Raw genomic sequence first — 20,215 nt, 5'->3', positions numbered from 1 at the left:
AATAATAATAATAATAATAATAATAATAAAAGAAAGTCGAAAGCCTGAAGCCTATGGGCGGACCTTAGGTCAAGCACCAAGCCAGGCCAGAACCCACCCCTGGACAATCAGAGCAGGAGTCTCTTCCAAGACGTAATACTCCTCCACTCCCCGGTACCAGGGCAGTGCTTGGCCAAGGGCATTCCACAGGTTTCTAGGGGAACTTCAGAGGATGGCTTGTGATTTTCTCCCTGAAAGAGTTAGCAGCTCAGAGGTTTCTTAGAGGGTTATTCATCACCCAGCAAGATGTTTACAAACAGACAAGATTGAAAATTGTTATTTATTTGCCAAAAAAAATTCTGAATTTAATAAAGAAATGGTAATATCTGGTACGTACAGTAATTCAAACTCTTTTCCCTAAGCACCAAACAGGATAGTTCTCAATCTTCTCATCAAGAACCTCTTTGAAAGAATGCCTAAAACCTAATCAGTTCATTTAAGTTTTTAATCAAGAAATACAAAGCTGCCAAACATAGTTTCTAATTACCATGAGATGACCAGGTTAACAACCTTGAGGTCATACCATATGAGCTTTTAAAAGCTTTGCTTAACCTATACATCGTAACTGAGGGGATCTGTTGATGTCAGGCTGGTAATCAGAGATCCATGTGCCAGATACCATATACACATACAACAAAAAGATACAGACCATATGGTCCTTATATATTTAAGGAGAATAATATCTAATTCTCATGGGTGTACAACTAGTGAGGGGCAGAGAGACAGACAAAAAGCACTAACCCACGAGGGAGAACCTAGTGAGGGCAGCAGAAGAGATCAAAGTCCTGTGCCCTGGGGATGCAACTGAAGGCGTGCTGGGAGGCTGCAGGGACCAGGCACATGAACGGATGTCAGCGTATGTGGGAAGAGGCCTTCAAGGCTGAAGAAAACAAATAAGCCAAGGCACAGAGCCACAGGAGTACTGCCAGTCAGAAGACAGTGAAGCATTTGTACTGGGTAAAAGGATGTGATCTAATAATAATAAGAGACTATAAAACTGAGAAAACCTTACCCAATGAGAGCCAGAAATCTCCATTTCTTAACAGCAACGCTACAGGGAATCTGAGGCTGCCTAAAAAACTAACGAGCAAAATATCCTCCCAAAGGCAGGGCACACATGCTCCTTGTGGAGGCTCAGTAGCCAATGATCACCCTGCAGCCCCTCCCCACCCCCACCGCGACACTCTAGTCACTCTAGTCCCTTGGAGTCAAATCCACTGGCAACAACCTTCCTTAATGGAAAATGTTTCCCCTCCCAAAACGTAAAACAAAACTGAAACATGCAAACAAAACTCAAAACAGAAAGAGACAATCAGAGCAAGCTTTAGCCCCTCATAGCTCACCTATGCCCCCACTGTCATGCTACTGAAAACAGTGTCTGCCCCACTGAACAGATTCATTACTGTAGAATGTAATGAATGTTAGCGTTATCACTGCTCCTGCTATACCCTTCTCTGTCAAAAAAAAAGGTAAACAAACACCACGTAAAATATAAACATACCCCAAATAGAAGTCAGCATCAACCTAAGGATCCTACTGTAAGATTACTACACTAACCCAGGAAAATTCCATCCTCTTCCCACCTATTTACAAAAATATCCTCATTCTGAGAGCTCTGGAAACATTACAAATATTGTATTAGATTCCTCTTCTTGAGGTAGTTCAAAGTCTTAAAACAGAGCAAATTTACATACTTTTCTACACACCACTGAGGGGTAATTATCATAAGACCTAAAACTAAAATCCCCATCTCCTGATTCTCAGGCTACTATACACTTCTCCTTCAGATCAAACTACAGGAAACACACATACAAAGATGAAAAGTCATACAAAAAATTAAAAACAAAGCTACCATAGAAAAGAATCTGTGTCATCACACTCATAGCCTAAACTCTGCTAAAGACAAAAAAAAAAAAAATATTTACTTGCTTTATCCCAGCTACAGACATGTTATAAAGTACTCAAAAAATTAACAGCTTATAAAATAGTGGAAAATTTTCAATGGGAGCATAAAACGAAAACGAACTCATTATCTGGCAAAGAGTTCTTCCAAAATGTCAAGTCCCCAGGAAGGGATGTGTGGCCAACCTCACGCACCAGCCCATTCCCAGGCCGACTGCCTCTGCCCTTTGCTCACGTTGGCTTCAGAGGTGCAGGGATGTTGGCAGACGCCTGCTCCAGGTAGGCCAAGGAGCCCTGAGGGATGTCAGCGGGCTTTTTGTGCTGCACGTTGATTTCCTCCAGCACCTGCTGCCAATGCCTCAGCTTTGTCAAGTGCTTCTGGACTAGCGCATCTTTCCGCTGCAATTCATTCCTTAGTTCCGACACATCCTGCAGATGAAAGCGATGGAGAAAGTCAGAGCAAACTCAAGAAAAACACATATGGTTCTGGTTAATTAAGAGGCTAACAATTCAAAACAAAGAGAATCCATTAAACCATATTAAGCCCATTACTTTGCTTGGCTCCACTATTTGATTAACCCAAATGATAGATTCTAACATAAGTTTATATGGGTTTTCCTTTTTTTTTTTTGAGACAAAGTCTTGCTCTGTCACCCAGGCTAGAGTGCAGTGGTGCAATCTCGGCTCACTGCAGCCTCCACCTCCCGGGTTCAAGTGATTCTCCTGCCTTAACCTCCTGAGTAGCTGGGATCACAGGCACACACAGCCACCACACCTGGCTAAATTTTGTATTTTTAGTAGAGATGGGGTTTTGCCATGTTGGCCAGGCTAATCTCGAACTCCTGACCTCAAGTAATCCACCTGCCTCAGCCTCCCAAAGTGCTAGGATTACAGGCGTGAGCTACCACACCCAGCCTATGTTTATTTTTCTTATGGAAATATGCAAGTTACAAAATTGAAAAGAGCAGCCAAAAAGAAATCAGATTGATATGGTTTGGCTGTGTCCCTACCCAATCTCATCTTGAATTGTAACTCCTACAGTTCCCTAGTGTTGTGGGAGGAACCTGGTGGGAGGTAACTGAATCATGGGGGCAGGTCTTTCCCATGCTGTTCTCCTGGTAGCAAATAAATCTCACGAGATCTGATGGTTTTACAACTGGGAGTTTCCCTGTACAAGTTCTCTCATCTACCGCCACGTGAGATGTGTCTTTCACCTTCTGCCATGATTGTGAGGCCTCCCCAGCCACGTGGAACTGTAAGTCCATTAAACCTTCTTCTTTTGTGAATTGCCCAGTCTCAGGTATGTCTTTATCAGCAGTGTGAAAACAGACTAATACGCAGACTCTATCCCATCCTGGTCCCCAGCCACCCAGTACCTCTCTCCAAAGGTTACTGCTGAGAACCTAAAACACTGAAAATCTGAAACATTTGTTAACAACTGTTTACAAAAAACTCCACACCACTGTTCTATCACTTCAGATTATGAACTGTTACAATTACATTTTGAAGAGCTTTTTATGAACAACAGCATTACATCCTTTACTAAAGACCCAGTCTTAGACATACCTGCACTGTTATTCAAGTATTCACACCAGGAAATGATCTGACATGATAACTGTAAGAATATGTATCCCCAACAGCTGGTATCATGAATGAAAAGAGACTTTTTGATTAATTGGGACTAGTTACTTCAAAAATTGCCCCCAACCAATAATCTCAATTCAGTGTTTCTCACTGAGGGCATCGCTGGCTTTCTGGGCAGGATGCTTCTTCACTCTTCCACATCGCATGGGGCAGGTCCTGGCCCAACCCATTCAATGCCATTAAAGCTTCCCAAGTCATCGTGGCAACCCCAACACACTTCCAAATGCCCTAGCTTAGAACAACTGAGATCAACGAAATCCTGAGTTTCCAGGAGCCTGGGTCGAACACTACTTTTTGATTCCTTGGATTCCTGTGTGCAAGGCACTGGGTAAGGCAACTGGGGACACAGATCTCAGTTTTTGTCCAAAACAAGCCTATATATGTTAATGGCTTTTTATCCTTTTTTCACATGGCAGCATCTTTTAAGAAAAATCTTTCCTGAAGGCTAATGTATGACACAAGTCACATCAGAGCTGTTCTGTCTGACACTCTGCTTTTGGACCCCACTCCTTGGCTCTACTTCTTGTTCAGGTTGTCCCAAACATGAATGACTAGCCACATTTCACACTGACCTATAAAGCCTGAATGAAACTCACGGGAAACGGGTACATCTCATTTAAAGCGTAAAAGGATTCCTGGCACCACTTAGTTATTCCTATAGAGCTAAGGAGAAAACTGAGTCCATACCTCTTTGATAACTTGCTCTGGTTTCTGGACAGATAACTGCAATCTTTTTTGTAAGAAAAAACATTCCGTCTGTCTTGCAATATCCAGAAACTTCTGGATACACTGATCAACACCTTAAAAAAAAAAAAAGGACCAAAATTAAGACAAGAAAACAACAGAGTCATTTATCTCCCTCATAAATGAATAATCAGAACGTAAAACAGAGCTTTCTCATAGACAACTCAGGGATTTTAATCTTGGCCACAGCGGTAATAATAACCCCCAACTTCTCACGTGTTAACCAACATTAAACAGCAGATAATTTGTGCTTTTCTCAGGTTAAAAAAAAAAAAAAAAAGAGAGACCTTAATACAGCATAAAAGCCGTAAGATCTTTAAAAAGACAATGTAGCTGGGCATGGTGGCTCAAGCCTGTAATCCCAGCACTCTGGGAGGCCAAGGTGGGCGGATCATGAGGTCAGGAGATCGAGACCATCCTGGCCAACATGGTGAAACCCTATCTCTACTAAAAATATAAAAATTAGCTGGGCGTGGTGGCACATGCCTGTAATCCCAGCTACTGAAGAGGTTGAGGCAGTAGAATCCCTTGAACCAGGGAGTCAGAGGTTGCAGTGAACTGAGATCGTGCCACTGCACTCCAGACTGGTGACAGAGCGAGACTCCGTCTCAAAAAAGAAGACAATGCAGAGGCTGAGCATGGTGGCTCATCCTGTAATCCCAACACTTTGGGAGGCTAAGGCAGGAAGACTGCTTGAGCCTAGGAGTTTGAGACCAGCCTGGGCAATAAACAGCAAGATCCCATCTCCACAAAAAAAATAAAAAAACAAAAATTAGCCAAATGTGGTAGCTCACACTGTGGTCTCAGCTACTAGGGTGGCTGAAATGGGAGGATTGCTTCGACCCAGGAGGCAGATGTTGCAGTGAGCAGAGATCATGCCACTGCACTCCTTTCTTAAAAGGGTGAGAGAGCAAGACCTCTGTCTCCAAAAAAAAAGAGAGAGAGAGACAATGCAGAGATCCAGCAATTAGCATCATAATTTCCAGTTAAAATGGCACATATAAGGCTGGGCGCAGTGTCGCACGCCTGTAATCCCAACACTTTGGGAGGCTGAGGCGGGTGGATCACCAGAGGTCAGGAGTTCGAGACCAGCCTGGCCAACATGGTGAGAACCCCGTCTCTACTAAAAATACAAAATTAGCTGAGTATGGTGGTGCATGCCTGTAGTCCCAGCTACTTGGGAGGCTGAGACAGGAGAATTGCCTGAACCCGTGAGGTGGTGGTTGCAATGAGCACTCTAGCCTGGGCAACAAGAGTGAAACTCCATCTCGGAAAAAAAAAAAAGAAACATGTAAAATATGGTACGAAGAAATCAGAGGCTCTGGTTACCTTTAGGGACAGAACATGGGGAATAAAAGAAGCACAGGAGACTTTTCTCTGTAAGACCTATTCCAAAATAATAAAATTTTTTAAAAGCAGTACACACTGCAGTACCATTAAAAAGCAGTACACTTTACCTAGTACCAATATGAAAAGTTCATTATAAATGATTCATCATGGGTGATATGTCAATTAATAAACTGAACCAAGAGTCAGCAACTCATAGGGATTATGTGCATACATTTCAGTCCCTGAAATATTCTCTTAGAATAAAAGCAGGACTGAAACACATGAAGTATAAAATTAGCAACTAGGAAATCCTGCTGAAGCCAAGAACATTGTGTACACAGAGGGAATGCTTACCGGTTCGAATTTCTTCCTGATCAGTGCCATTGACATAGTCCTGACTCACCAGAGACGCAAAGCAAGCCTATGTAATCAAAACGTAGGAAAGAAAAAAATGTCATTCACACATCAAAAATCTTACTCCAGAGGAAGAAATAACTTCTCCTGAAGTCATGTGATGAAGTGGCAGCATCTGTGTTTGCACATGAGATGGCAAGACATCACGCCAATGGAAACATTTGGTAAACTGAGTTTACCAATTAATTAGGCCCATGGAGGAAGTGCCAGGCAAATGAGCCGGCACCACATCTGGTCTCTGTCCTACCACATGCCCCTCCCCCCTATCTTATTCCACACCAGGCCCAGACACTCTTCCAGCCCCACTGTGGCCTCTTGCTGGTGCTTACACAACTCACATCACCACCCATTCAGGACTCAGGCCAATCTTCTCCCCCTCAGAGAGACCAGCTGGTCTACCCTTTCTAAACTGTGCCCCTCCTGCTCACGCTCCACACCCAAGCACAGTTTTATAGTTTTTCACATAATTAAGTGACATCATATCCATTATTTTCATCCATTATTATCTGTCCCCTACTAGTAGGTGAGAATTTTGTCTGTCTTATTCACCACTGTCCTCCTAGTGCCTAGAACACTGCCTTGGCACAAGAGAAATGTTTAATAACACATATTACTGACTGACTGGATGGCCTAAAAGGACAAGGTTGGTGTCACATGGATAATCAAGTCATCTCTAAAGGGCACCTATACAGATGCAAATGTGAATCAGCCAAGGAGTTCTGTGCACAAGCAACTCTAAGGAAATGTACCAATGCAGGCCCACTGCAGGAAGTGGGCAGGGAGACTGGGGAGGCACAGAAAGAGAACAGCATGGCAGCTGGAAGAGCAGGAGTTAGAAAGGAGGCCTCAAACACAGGAAAGCAAAGCTCTGTCAGCAATCAGCAAACTACACTTGCTGTGAGGCAGATAGATCTGAGCTCAAATTTAGAACATTATCTACATGTGAGGGCCCTTTGAGAAGCAAAACTTCTGCCTGCCTGCAGCTCCCGCACTTGATTTACAGAGAAAATAAATCAGAAACACAGATTGCCCATTCTCGGGATTACTTTGAAAGTTGACTCCTGGCCGGGCACGGTGGCTCACACCTGTAATCCCAACACTTTGGGAGGCCGATATGGGCGGATCACGAGGTCAGGAGATCAAGACCATCCTAGCTAACACGGTGAAACTCCTCCTCTACTAAAAATACAAAAAATTAGCTGGGCATGGTGGCACGTGCCTGTAGTCCCACCTACTCGGGAGGCTGAGGCAGGAGAATTGCTAGAACCTGGGAGGCGGAGGTTGCAGTGAGCCAAGATCGCACCACTGCACTCCAGCCTGGGTGACAGGGCGAGAATCTGTCTCAAAATAAATAAATAAATAAAAAGGGCTGGGCATGGTGGCTCATGCCTGTAATCCCAGCACTTCAGAAGGCTGACACAGGAAGATCACAAGGTCAGGAGATCGAGACCATCCTGGTTAACACAGTGAAACCCTGTCTCTACTAAAAATACAAAAAATTAGCCTGGTGTGGTGGCAGGCACCTGTAATCCCAGCTACTCGGGAGGCTGAAGCTGGAGAATGGTGAGAACCTGGGAGGCGGAGTCTGCAGTGAGCCGAGATCGCGCCACTGCACTCCAGCCTGGGCAACAGAGAGAGACTCTGTCTCAAAAAAAAAAAAAAAAACAAAACCAAAACGAAAGTTGACTCCTGTTGGGTTTGGGATGTGGGTAGGATGTACCTCCTTTGTGAGACCTATGGCTACTGGAAAATGTTGCATCAAGAGGCCAACCAGTCACAAACTGGTCAAAAAAGCTGGGCCAGCTCCCCAGAGACAGGAGGCCTACCAGACAGGGTGGCAGGAAATCTGATCTCAAGAATTTTACTGCCCTCCACCCACTTAAGAAAAAAATTTGGGGTCAGACGTGGTGGCTCACGCCTGTAATCCCAACACTTTTGGAAGCCAAGATGGGTGGATGGCTTTAGCCTAGGAGTTCAAGACCAGCATGGGCAATGTGGTGACACCCTCTACAAAAACAAAAATTAGCCAGGCGTAGTGGTGTGCACCTGCAGTTCCAGCCACTTGGAAAGCTGAAGCAAGAGGACCACTTGAGCCCAGGAAGTGGAGGCTGCAGTGACCCAAGATCGTGCCACTGCACTCTGGCCTGGGTGACAGAGTGAGCCTCTGTCTCAAAGAAAAAAAAAAGAAAAAAAAACAGATACACGGGCCTTTATAGACAGTTGGACAGCTGTATTAAGAAGAGAACAGCCTTTTTTTTTTTTTGAGGCGGAGTCTCACTCTGTTGCCCAGGCTAGAGTGCAGTGGCACAATCTTGGCTCACTGCAACCTCTGCCTCCCCGGTTTCAGTGATTCTCCTGCCTCAGCCTCCCAAGTAGCTGGGATTAAGGCGTATGCCACCACAGACCACTAATTTTTGTATTTTTAGTTAGAGATGGGGTTTCACCATGTTGCCCAGGATGGTCTCAAACTCCTGACCTCAAGAGATCAGTCACCTTGGCCTCCCAAAGTGCTAGGATTACAGGCGTGAGTCACTGCATCTACCTAGAAAGAGAATAGCTTTTTAAAAGCATGGCTAAAATAGAGCCTTTGCCTGGAAAGTAAGTGCTAGTCCTCATTTCCACAAACCCAATAGCTGGCTTTGAGCAAGTAACTTGTCCTCACTGAGCCTCAGTTTCTCTATCCACGAATGGAGGAAATGGAACTAGATGGTCTCCAACGTTCCCTCCAAAATCAAGAGTGCATGAGCTCAATAAACTCCTTCCATCAAAGAGCATGTACTGAGCAGCTAGAATGAGCAGACAGAAACCTCAAGGGGTGGCATCCCAATAGGAATGAGAAGCAGGTAAGCAAGCGCTGCCATGTGCCACTGGAGGCTGTGAAAATTGAGGTCCACACAGAACACAAGGGAGGAAACAGGAAAAGTTCCAAAGAAAACGTGACCTTTGAATTGAATCTTGAGACAAGACGAGACCGATCGTGATCACCCAGCAGCTGAGACAGGATCCAGCTCGCACCTCTCCCACTCTCCTTCGCCTGGCTAAATCAAAATGCTTCTTTGGCTTTCATGTTCTCTGGGAAGCCTTCCTCAATGTACACACCTATATGTGCTCCCACAGTACCCTAGATTTCTTCTATCAGAGCAGTGATCGATCCTACAGCAAGACAACTGCCTGCCGTTTATCACAAGCTTCCTGAAGGTAGGGACTGGTTTTCTCTGTATTCTCTGTATGGATAATCAAGTCCCAGAGGGAGTTCTCTCTCAAGGGCACCTACAGACACATCTGTGAATCAGGCAAGGAGTTCTGTGCACAGGCAACTACACTACAGGCTCCTTCCATGTCTGACAAATGTTCATCTAGCACTTGCTATCTACTACCACTGTTATTAGCACTACAGGATACACAATGTGAGGGGTGGGGGTACAAAATAGGTAGTCTCTGACTTCATGCAGCCTGGTTTAATGGTAAGTAATAAAAATGCCAGGGAAGGGTCCACTGAGGAAGTGACACAATGAGCTGAGGAGGGGCCTGGAAGCCCAAAGAGAAAACAAATGGTACACTTGGGAAAGTCTTGTGTGGCTGGAGTAAGAAAATGAGTCTGAAGGAAAGAACTCAACATGCAAAGCCTGGGAGACCACACTAAACATCTTGATCTTATCTCAAGAGCAACAAGCAGCTACTATAAGTTTTTAAGCAGCAGGGTGCTGGGAGTCAACTTTGGCTAAGATTTGTACAGGGCCAGTCTTTCAACAAGTGCCCAGGACAGAGAGCCAGCTCACCTCAAGCACAATGCTAGATGCTGCTCTAAAGCTCACCAGCCCCTTCCTTTACCACTTAGCACCACCTCAAAGGTGTCTCCTCCTCCTCCTCTCCCTCCTCCTAAACGGTCTCTGTCCTTTAAATCATTTATTTCTGGCTAGGCACGGTGGCTCATGCCTGTAATCCCAGCACTTCAGGAGGCGGAGGAGGGTGGATCATGAGGTCAGGAGTTCGAGGCCAGCCTGGCCAAGATGGTGAAACCCCGCCTCTACCAAAAATAAAAAAAATTAGCCAGGCATGGTAGCGGGCGCCTGTAATCCCAGCAACTCGGCTGAGGCAGGAGAATCGCTTGAACCCAGGAGACGGAGGTTGTGGTGGGCCAAAACTGCCCCACTGCACTCCAGCCTGGGCGAGAGAGTGAGACTCCATCTCAAATCATTTATTTCTAAATCTTTGTACATCCATGTGGTAAAAGCATTTTGTCCATGCAGTCTGAATAATATAATCCCTTACAAATTATATATTTATAATTATAAATGTACCACTGTGCTATTAGACACAATATTAAAAGTCACAAAATTGGGATTTTTATTTATTTTCATTTTATTTTTTTGAGACGGAGTCTAGCCCTGTCACCCAGGCTGGAGTGCAATGGCGTGATCTCGGCTCACTGCAACCTCCGTCTGCCGAGTTCAAGCGATTCTCCTGCCTCACTCTCTTGAGCAGCTGGGATCACGGGCGCATGCCACCATGCCTAGCTACTTTTTGTATTTTTAGTAGAGTCGGGGTTTCACCATGTTGGTCAGGCTGACCTTGTGATCTGCCCGCCTCGGCCTGCCAAAGTGCTGGGATTACAGGCGTGAGCCACCACGCCTGGCAAAATTGGGATTTAAATGTGGAAAAGTTAACTCCAATTTGAAGTTATATTACTTTATTACTAGACAGGAATAGCTCATCTTCCATTTTAAAGACCACTGGAAATCACCAGAGCACTTATTTTCACCTCTCTATCTTCCCTCAATACACAATACACTTTCTTGCTACAAGGTAAACTTCCCTCAATACACTTTCTTGCTACAAGGTAAACTCCTTGGGAAGAACTGAGATTGGGTCATCTGCGCTCCCTCCCTCCCTCCCTAACCTCCAGTATTCCTCTTTCCTCAGCCCCTAGTACCAAGCTGCGCCTGGTAATTTAAGGAAGTCAATTTCCCCTCATAAGAGTCTCTTTAGGATCTTTTAAGGGTGAACACCAGCGGAAAGGATACAGGACACAGTAATGAAACTTTGAGCTCCGAAAAGGCTTAATAAACATGCAGGGATGCAAGAAACGGTGCTCAGGGATGTGACCGACGACCGGTTGGGATAGCAACGGCCGGCTGGGAATCTGGAAGGGTTCCAAGTTTGGGGTTTAGGCAAACTTCGGGTCCACATTTCCAGAAATATCGAGTTTACGCGCGCCCGCCAGCAGACCTGAATTGAATATGGGCCACGGGGAAGCCTAAAGCAATGACTTACGTTCTTTAAGCCTCAGTTTCCCTATTTGTAAATTAGTTGCTGGGATCCCTGGAGTAGATACCCGTACGCGCAGTTCACGTTTCAGAAAAAAGGGAAGGCTGGGGACAGAGACGCCCATGTCTTACATTACCTCGAAAGATGACTCCAACTCGTCCACCAAAGTACTGTTGGAAGGTCTAGGAGCGCCTGGAGCTGCCTGAAGAAGCGAAGCTTGGCCCGGAAGGCCCGGCGGGGCCTGAGGGGGCCCGGGTGGCTGCCCAGAAAACATACCCCCTAGCGGAGCCGCCATGTCTGGAATGGCGCAAGAGCGGTCCACTGCGCCTGCGCGGAAGCCGCCTCAGCAGGTCAGGTGTCTGGTGTGCCACGCGTGGTCACGTGACAGGACCGCGCTGTGGAAGGATTCTGTTGCGCCTCCGGAGGGAGGATTTTTGATTCTTCTGTCTTCTTGTCTATCGCAAAACAGAGTTTACATGTATTTTCCTTTTTTCTTAGCTTAAGAATTGAAGACTTTGACCGGATTAGACCTGGTTGTATGGAAAGGAGAATGCATAACGACAGTGGAGCGAGCCCTCCCGCTAGAGTCGGGATACTACTATGCTAGTCCCGACTCTGCCCCAAATGCCTGGAGAGATTTTGGCTAAGTCACTTTTTCTTTCCGCGGGCTGTTTACTGTTGGTAAAAGGAGAGGGTCACCCACTCTCTCCACAAACATTTGTTGAGTCATTGGTTATAGCGGGAACAAGACAGGCAAACTTCTTCCTGAATTCTGGTTGGTGATGGATAATGGAAACAACTTTGTTGAGGTTCCCAGTGTGGCCGGCACTGTTCTCTTTAGATATTTATGGTTACGTCAAAGAGAAAGTCACTGTGCTAATCTTTTTTTTCTTTCTTTTTTCTCAGGGTCTCGCTCTGTCGCCCCGGCTGGAGTGCAGGGTCGTGATCAGGACTTGACCTCCCGGGCTCAAGCAGTCCCCCGACTTCAGCCACCCAAGTAGGTAGGACCACAGGTGCGTGCCGTCGCGCCAGGCTTTTTTTTTTTTTTTTCAGTTGAGTCAGGGGTTTTACCATGTTGTCCAGGTTGGTCTCCAATTCCTGAGCTCAAGTGATTCTCCCGCCACGGCCTCCCAAAGTGTTGGGAATACAGGCATGAGCCAGGGCTCATATACGGCTGCTAATTTTTTTTTTTTTTTTTTTTTTTTTTTTTTGAGACGGAGCCTTGCTCTGTCGCCCAGGCTGGAGTGTAGTGGCGCGATCTTGGCTCACTGCAAGCTCCGCCTCCCGGCCATTCTCCTGCCTCAGCCTCCTGAGTAGCTGGAACTACCGGCGCCCTCCACCACACCCGGCTACTTTTTTGTATATTTAGTAGAGACGGGGTTTCACCGTGTTAGCTAGGATGGTCTCGATCTCCTGACCCCGTGATCCACCCGCCTCGGCCTCCCAAAGTACTGGGATTACAGGCGTGAGCCACCGCGTCTGGCACCAGGCTGCTAACCTTTTAATAACCTGCTTTTAACATTTGCTTATTTATCTTGTTTTTGTTGTTGTTGAGGGAGTCCTGCTCTGTCGCCCAGGCTGGAATGCAGTGGCGTGATCTCGGCTCACTGCAACCTCCGCCTCCCGGGTTCAAGCAATTCTCCTGCCTCTGCCTACCCAGTAGCTGGGACTGCAAACGCCCTGCCACCACTCCCGACTAGTTTTTTTGTAGTTTAGTAGCTCTGGGGTTTCACTTTGTTGCCCAGGCTGGTCTTGAACTCCTGAACTCAGATAATCCGCCCGCCTCGGTCTCCCAAAGTGCTAGGATTACAGGCGTGAGCCACCGTGCCCAGCCTTCTTATTTATCTCTTTAGAAACCAAATAACTTTTTTTCATTATATCTGATTTTACAGTTATCACCCAGCATACTTACTGAGCCCTCCATTTCCCAGGCACTATTTAATGATCTGGGGGTTATAGCAATCACCCCAAATCTCTGGAAGGAGAGAGACAAGCACATAAATACATAGCAATATTGTGTAGAGAGAAGAGCTGGGAAGGAAAATGAAACCCAGTAAGGGGATGGCTAGTGATGGAGGGGTGTTCTTTGAGATAGGTGATTGGAGAGGGCCTCTCCAAGGACGTCTGGACTGTAGTGACTGGTGTGAAAATTTAACTAGGAGTGCTTTCTACACCGAGGGATCCCTGAAGAAGAATACTGCCTGGGTGTTTAAGGAACCACAGGAAGCTCAGTGCCAGAGGAGTGAGCCAGGGCAGAAATGTTCAGAGAAAAAGCAGGAGCTTCCCTTTGCCATTCAGTCTCAGATCAAGTCATCTTCCCAGCCTCAGTTTCACTTAGATCCCCACTCCTAGTGCTTGACGCTGTTTAATTTTCTTCACAGCATTTATGCAATCTGAAGTTATCTTGTTCATTTCTTCATAACTAAATCACCTACCCTCCTCCTCCTTCTCTATCATACACATGCCAACTAGAAAATAAGTTATATACATACATCAGAGCCTGCCCATCTTATTCACCTGTATCCCCAGAATCTAGAAGGGTGCCTGGCATAGATAGACATAATAAATATGTGATGACTAAAGAACCAGAAGAGACTGCCAGGAGGAAACAAGTCTACTCCAGCAGTTTTCAGACAGTTTTGGTCTCAAGGCCCCTTTACACTCCTAAAAATTATTGAGGATCCCAAAGTTTTTGTTTATGTGAGTTAAGTCTGCTAATATTTATCTGATAAGTTAAAACTGAGACCTTTAAAAATCAATTCGTTAAAAAATAATAAATTCATTACATATTAACAGAAATAATCTATTAAAACTAATACTCTATTTTTTAAAATAAGGAATAAATTAGTAAATATAATGGCATTTTACTTTTTTGCAAGTCTATATATAATCCTGGCTAACACAGTGAAACCCCATCACTACTAAAAATACAAAAAATTAGCCAGGCGTGGTGGCGCACCCCTGTAGTCCCAGCTACTCAGGAGGCTGAGGCAGAAGGACGCGGAGGTTGCAGTGAGCCGAGATTGCCCCACTGCACTCCAGCCTCGGCGACAGATGGAGACTCTGTCTTAAAAGGAACATAAAAAAATTAAGTTATATCCATTTAATGGACTACAGTGTAGCTATTAAACCAGTTATGTAACACAATATGTACTCATTGGGACCTCATTCCAAGATATATATATATATATATTTTTTTTTTTTTTTTTAGGCAGTGTCTTACTCTGTCACCCAGGCTGCAGTACAGTTTCACAATTACAGCTCACCGTAACTTCCGCGTCCCAGGCTCCAACAATTCTCCCAGCCAGCCTCCCAAGTAGCTGGGACTATAGGCCTGCACCACCACACCTGGCTAATTTTTTGTAGAGATGGGGTCTTGCCATGTTGCCCAAGCTGGTCTCGAAGTCCTGGGCTCAAGCAATCCACCTACCTTGGCCTCCCAAAGTGCTGGAATTAAAGGAGTGAGCCACTGTGCTCAGCCTTTCAAGTCTCATTAATATCCAGTTTACCTAACCTCAATGTAAATTTCCTGAGAGCATGGTCAGTGGTATTTCTCTTGCAGTCCCCCTGGAGTACTGCACAGAAAAGCACTAACATTTTTTGGATTTTGCTGAAAACCCATCACTTCATTTATAAGATGAGAGAACACTGCTTTAGAAAAATTACCAAGAACAAGATAATGTATGTAGAAGTTTAATACAGTGCCTCGCGTAGACTGAGTTGTTAAGGAGTGACACGATGTAACTCCCTTTTTTTAATTTTTTTTTTTTTTTTTTTTTTGAGACGGAGTCTCGCTCTGTCGCCCAGGCTGGAGTGCAGTGGCCAGATCTCAGCTCACTGCAAGCTCCGCCTCCCGGGTTTACGCCATTCTCCTGCCTCAGCCTCCCGAGTAGCTGGGACTACAGGCGCCCGCCACCTCGCCCGGCTAGTTTTTTGTATTTTGTTAGTAGAGACGGGGTTTCACCATGTTAGCCAGGATGGTCTCGATCTCCTGACCTCGTGATCCGCCCGCCTCGGCCTCCCAAAGTGCTGGGATTACAGGCTTGAGCCACCGCGCCCGGCCATTAATTTTTAGAGATAAGGTCTCACTATGTTGTCCAGGCTAATCTTGAGCTCCTGGCCTCAAGTGATCCTCCCACTTTGGCCTCCCAAAATTCTGAGATTACAGGCATGAGCCATTGGGCCTGGCCTGATTTATGTTTTAAAATAATCTTTCTAGTCATACAGATAACAGGAGAACAAGTGGAGAAGGCAGGGAGACCAGTGAGAGTTATCTAGGCGTGCAGAGAGGATGGTGACTTGTACCAGGGCAGCTGAGACAGTGGTGGTGAGACTTGGGTCAAATAAACCATGACTTGTTTAACAACCAACTGGTTGGGAATGTAATGTTAGTGTCGTTTGAATGTAACTTTTTTTGTTTTGAGAGGGAGTCATGCCCTATCACCCAGGTTGGTGTTGGAGTGGAGTGGTGCAATCTTGGCTCACTATAACCTCTGCCTCCTGGTTCAAGTGATTTCTCCTGCCTCAGCCTCCCAAGTAGCTGGGACTACAGACACATGTCACCACGCCCAGCTAGTTTTTGTATTTTCAGGAGAGACAGAGTTCATTAAGTTCCTGGCAGCTAGATGCACGTTCAGTGACAACTATTAAATTTCATCTCAGTCAGGCACGGTGGCAGCTCACATCTGTAATCCCAGCACTTTCAGAGGCCTATACAGGTGGATCACTTGAGGCCAGGGGTTGGAGACCAGCCCAGGCAACATGGCAAAACCCGTCTCTACTAAAAATGCAGAAACTAGCTGGATGTGGTGGTGTGCACCTGTAGTCCCAGCTACCTGGGAGGCTGAGGCATGAGAATCGCTTGAACCCGGGAGGCAGAGGTTGCAGTCAGTTGAGATTGCGCTACTACACTCCAGCCTGGGTGACAGAATGAGACTGTCTTCAAAAAAAAAAAAAAAAAAAAATTCATCTCAACCAGATTAGGTAAGCCACATGAAACCAGGGCCTGTGCTATGCTTTTTGTATCCCACACACTAGTAAACACAAGAGTTCCATTGTTCCTTTATCCATAAAAAGCCTTGACAGAAAGCCTTCTATCAAAGCCCGACTGAGGCTCTGTATCACCCAGAATAAATTTGTTTTCAGTTTCCTTCATAAGCCTGTAATTCCAACCCTCTGATTCCATCTTTCCTGATGAAGTGACTTCTGAACATGGATAACCAGGGAAAACTGTGTTTGCTCACAACACTTACCGGGTTTTAATTCTAATAAATACCACAAACATGCATGCCCATTTCCATTCCCTCTGTAAACCAGTTTAGATATACAATATTTTTGCACGTCAAATTTCTTTAAATGTTAAAATTAACAGTAACAAAGAGCTTTTCCTGTCAAACATTTTCAAAGTTATAAAAAGGGCACACATCCCATTGGTGGATTAATTTGATTCATCGGATACAAAAGTAAAAAAGAGGAGAGCTTTGTTCTAAGTCTGCACCAGTGGAATTATGTTGATTGGTTATAGTCTCAGGAGGTAAGCAAACAGTTTTACCCATAGACAGTCTTTTTTTTTTTTTTAAGATATGGGGTCTTGGTCTGTTGCCCCAGCTAGAGTACAGTGGCTCATAACTCACTCATAGCTCACTGCAGCCTCAAACTCCTGGGCTCACGCAATCCTCCTGCCCCAGCCTTCTGAGTAGCTGGGACAACCAGTGCACCACCACAACACCCAGCTTATTTATTTATTTATTTATTTAGAGATGGAGTCTCGCTGTCACCAGGCTAGAGTGCTGTGGCACAATCTTGGCTCACTGCAACCTCTGCCTCCAGCGATTTTCTTGCCTCAGCCTCCCAAGTAGCTGGGATTACAGGCATGCGCCACCACGCCCAGCTAATTTTTGTATTTTTAGTAGAGACGGGGTTTCACCATGTTGGCCAGGATGGTCTTAGTCTCCTGACCTTGTGATCCACCCGCCTCGGCCTCCCTAAGTGCTGGGATTACAGGTGTGAGCCACCGCACCCAGCCTTAAAAATTTTTTTTTATAGAGACAGGGTCTCACTGTTGCCCAGGGTAGTCTCAAACTCCTGGGCTCCAAGTTATCCTCCCGCCATGGCCTCCCAAAGTGCTGAGATTACAGGTGTGAGCCACGGCATCCGCCTGCCTCCCCACCTGCTTTTTGAAACAGGTTTTTTTGTTTTTTGTTTGAGATGAAGTCTGGCTCTGTCGCCCAAGCTGGAGTGCAGTGGTGCGATATTGGCTTACTGCAACATCCACCTCCCAGGTTCAAGCAATTCTCCTGCCTCAGTCTCCCTAGTAGCTGGGATTACAAGCAGGTGCTACCACGCCTGGCTAATTTCTTTTGTATTTTTAGTAGAGATGGGGTTTCACCATATTGGCCAGGCTGGTCTTGAACTCCTGACCTTGTGATCCGCCTGCCTCGGCCTCCCAAAGTGCCGGGATTACAGGTGTGAACCACCGCGCCTGGCCCAAGACAGGTTATTGCTCTTTCACCCAGGGTGGAGTGCAGTGGCATTATCAGGGCTTACTGCAGCCTTGACCTCCAGGCTCAAGCGATCTTCCCACCTCAGCCTCCAGAGTAGCTGGGCTCAGCTGACAGTCCCTTTTATGATCATTTCTTTTATCAATACGCTGTTGGCTGGCTTATTTCTTTTTAAAATTTCATAAAATAGAGACAAGGGTCTAACTATGTTGCCCAAGCTGGTCTCAAACTCCTGGCCTCAAGCAATCCTACTGCCTTGGCCTCTCGGAATGCTGGGAATACAGGCATTAGCCACTGTGCTTGGCCTGTGGTCATGTTTCTTACTTCAGTACTTCAAATAAATTCTACATCCATTCAAGTCACTGAACTGAAAAAGAGCATTGCGGTGTACCAGTGCAGCAGGCAGACCACCTGGCTTGAACTTTGAGCTACCAGTTACTTGCTCTGTGACATCAGTGGCATGTTACTAAACCTCTCTTGTGCCTCGTTTCCCTCATCTGTCATATGAGGGTAATAATAGTACCTGTCTCATTGGGTAAGACTCAATAATTTAATACCTGAAAACACTGAGGACAATGTCTGGCAGATGGTAAGTCAACAATGGTTAATATCATTCTGACTGATTCATTTTGGAAATCATGTGCCAAGCCACTATTACCCAAACTGATGAGCTCAATCACTGAGTAGTTTTAAGTGATGAGGAACATTGAGAAAATACATAGACCACTGTGTGCCAATTTACATAGTTCCTATAACATGGCTACAAAGACGAATGATATTCCAGTAATAAGTTAGTGAGTTTGTAGCAATATGTAAGTAAATATCAGAGCCACACCAGAGGGCACAAAAGTTGGATTTATTATTTCCGACAAGTGCATAGTAATTTTCAGTTTGCTCATGTTCCTAGCATCACAAATCTGAGGTACAATTTTGCTTATCAATTAAAAACATATACTCTGAAAAGTGATTAGGAAGTTCTAAAATTTTAATCATTTATAGAGTATCTTAAAATCCTTGTCAAGTAAGATATTAACTTTACCTTTATAAATCTTTGTGTAAAATGAAAAAAAACTCAAGGCATACAAATTTCATTGTGTTCTACATTTTTAAATACCATCCTTTGTCTCCGTTAAAAGATTTTCATCCATTTATTCAAAAACCTTTTAAGTTCAACTGTCCAATTTAAGACAGAGTGAAGACATTTTTGAGTATCTGAACTAAGCATTGTCTTGACTGAAACGAAGTAAGAACTCGATGAGAGTCCTTGTGGGCCTCCCGGTCATGCCTTTCCGGAGATAGGGAACCTCATCTTTGTTGGTCATCACGCCTGCTATGTCTAAATGTGCCCACTTAGGATGAGTCACGAATTCTTTCAGGAATGCTGCAGCTGTACATGCTCCCGCAGATCTGAAGAGAAAGACAAAAAGCACTTTACAACCCCATGTAACTGTGCACTGAGATCCCACATTCTTGTTAAGTACATTCTATAACCAGAGAACAAGAGTCAAGCTTATAGGACCTATTAAGATGCTAACCCACGTATCACTTTCAGAATATTTACTTTCAGATATTGCTTTAAGCAGTAAAGGATACATTCCATATTCCTTTTTGCTATGGTAATGAATTCCCGTATTTTCCATCTCTTTCCCTTACCATTTACTTAAAATTACTGTTAAGATTAGAAACCTGCAAATTTTGAGACCTGGTTGAAGATATACTTGAAAATTAAAAAGCTTTAAAAGCTTTTAAAAGACATTAAAAGCTTACAAGCACTACACCGAAAGGATATTAAATAGTTAAACCTTGTATAAGGGGATAAAATTGAAAATAGCTATTTTGGCAATCAAGGATGATTGTATAATTGTACATTTAGCTTATCTTACATACCTATATTTTCCAATGTTGTTAACATCAGCAAGCTGGCAATCTACAACCTGTCTTGTATAATGTTCGAAGAGAGGCATCCTCCAGACACGGTCCCCTGTTTCAATGCTGGCCTAGAGAAGAAACAGGTATGACAGGTGGAAGAGTGGATGAGGCGGTTCTGGGAAATTCATGGCATTAACATGCTCAATGCATGAAGGAAGAGTTGTTCTAACCTGTTACTCTAAAATATGAAACTGTAAAATAGGATTCAGAATTGTGTCCACTCATTAAAAGATTTATTTTAGAACTATAAAAGAAACCAGGAGGCCAGGCACGGTGGCTCACACCTGTAATCCCAGCACTTTGGGAGGCTGAGGCAGGTGGATCATGAGGTCAAGAGATCGAGACCATCTTGGCCAACATGGTGAAACGCGGTCTCTACTAAAAATACAAAAAATTAGCTGAGCATGGTGGCGTACACCTGCAGTCCCAGCTACTTCTGAGGCTGA

At 44.9% G+C, this 20,215-nt stretch overlaps 2 protein-coding genes across 8 annotated transcripts in view; both read right to left on the bottom strand.

The window, feature by feature from the left end:
• Window positions 1-11,677, bottom strand: part of MED28 (mediator complex subunit 28) — a 50,129-nt gene extending 38,452 nt beyond the window's left edge. For 3 of the 6 annotated variants that reach the window (XM_017871757.1, XM_017871759.1, XM_017871758.1), the window contains exons 1-4: window positions 11,477-11,674; window positions 6,013-6,079; window positions 4,273-4,385; window positions 2,177-2,370 (exon numbers count right to left, since the gene is read on the bottom strand). In XM_017871757.1, coding sequence (XP_017727246.1) covers window positions 2,177-2,370; window positions 4,273-4,385; window positions 6,013-6,079; window positions 11,477-11,635 — 533 coding nt within the window. In that variant the 5' untranslated portion in view covers window positions 11,636-11,674. Of the gene's footprint in view, window positions 1-318; window positions 2,371-4,272; window positions 4,386-6,012; window positions 6,080-11,476 lie in introns of those variants that run through there. The other 3 variants (XM_017871755.1, XM_017871756.1, XM_017871760.1) reach the window with 3 other exon arrangements.
• Window positions 11,678-18,677: 7,000 nt separating this feature from the next.
• The window catches only part of LAP3 (leucine aminopeptidase 3), a 31,855-nt gene continuing 30,317 nt past the window's right edge, over window positions 18,678-20,215 (bottom strand). For both annotated transcript variants that reach the window (XM_017871753.1, XM_017871754.1), the window contains 2 exons: window positions 19,728-19,837; window positions 18,678-19,247 (listed from right to left, as the gene is read on the bottom strand). In XM_017871753.1, the coding sequence (XP_017727242.1) occupies window positions 19,058-19,247; window positions 19,728-19,837 (300 nt within the window). In that variant the 3' untranslated portion in view covers window positions 18,678-19,057. The remainder of the gene's footprint in view (window positions 19,248-19,727; window positions 19,838-20,215) is intronic.

This window comes from Rhinopithecus bieti, unplaced genomic scaffold, assembly GCF_001698545.2.
Source record: "Rhinopithecus bieti isolate Rb0 unplaced genomic scaffold, ASM169854v2 scaffold_6151, whole genome shotgun sequence".
NCBI lineage: Eukaryota > Metazoa > Chordata > Mammalia > Primates > Cercopithecidae > Rhinopithecus > Rhinopithecus bieti.
This window is presented reverse-complemented; position numbering and strand designations above follow the sequence as displayed.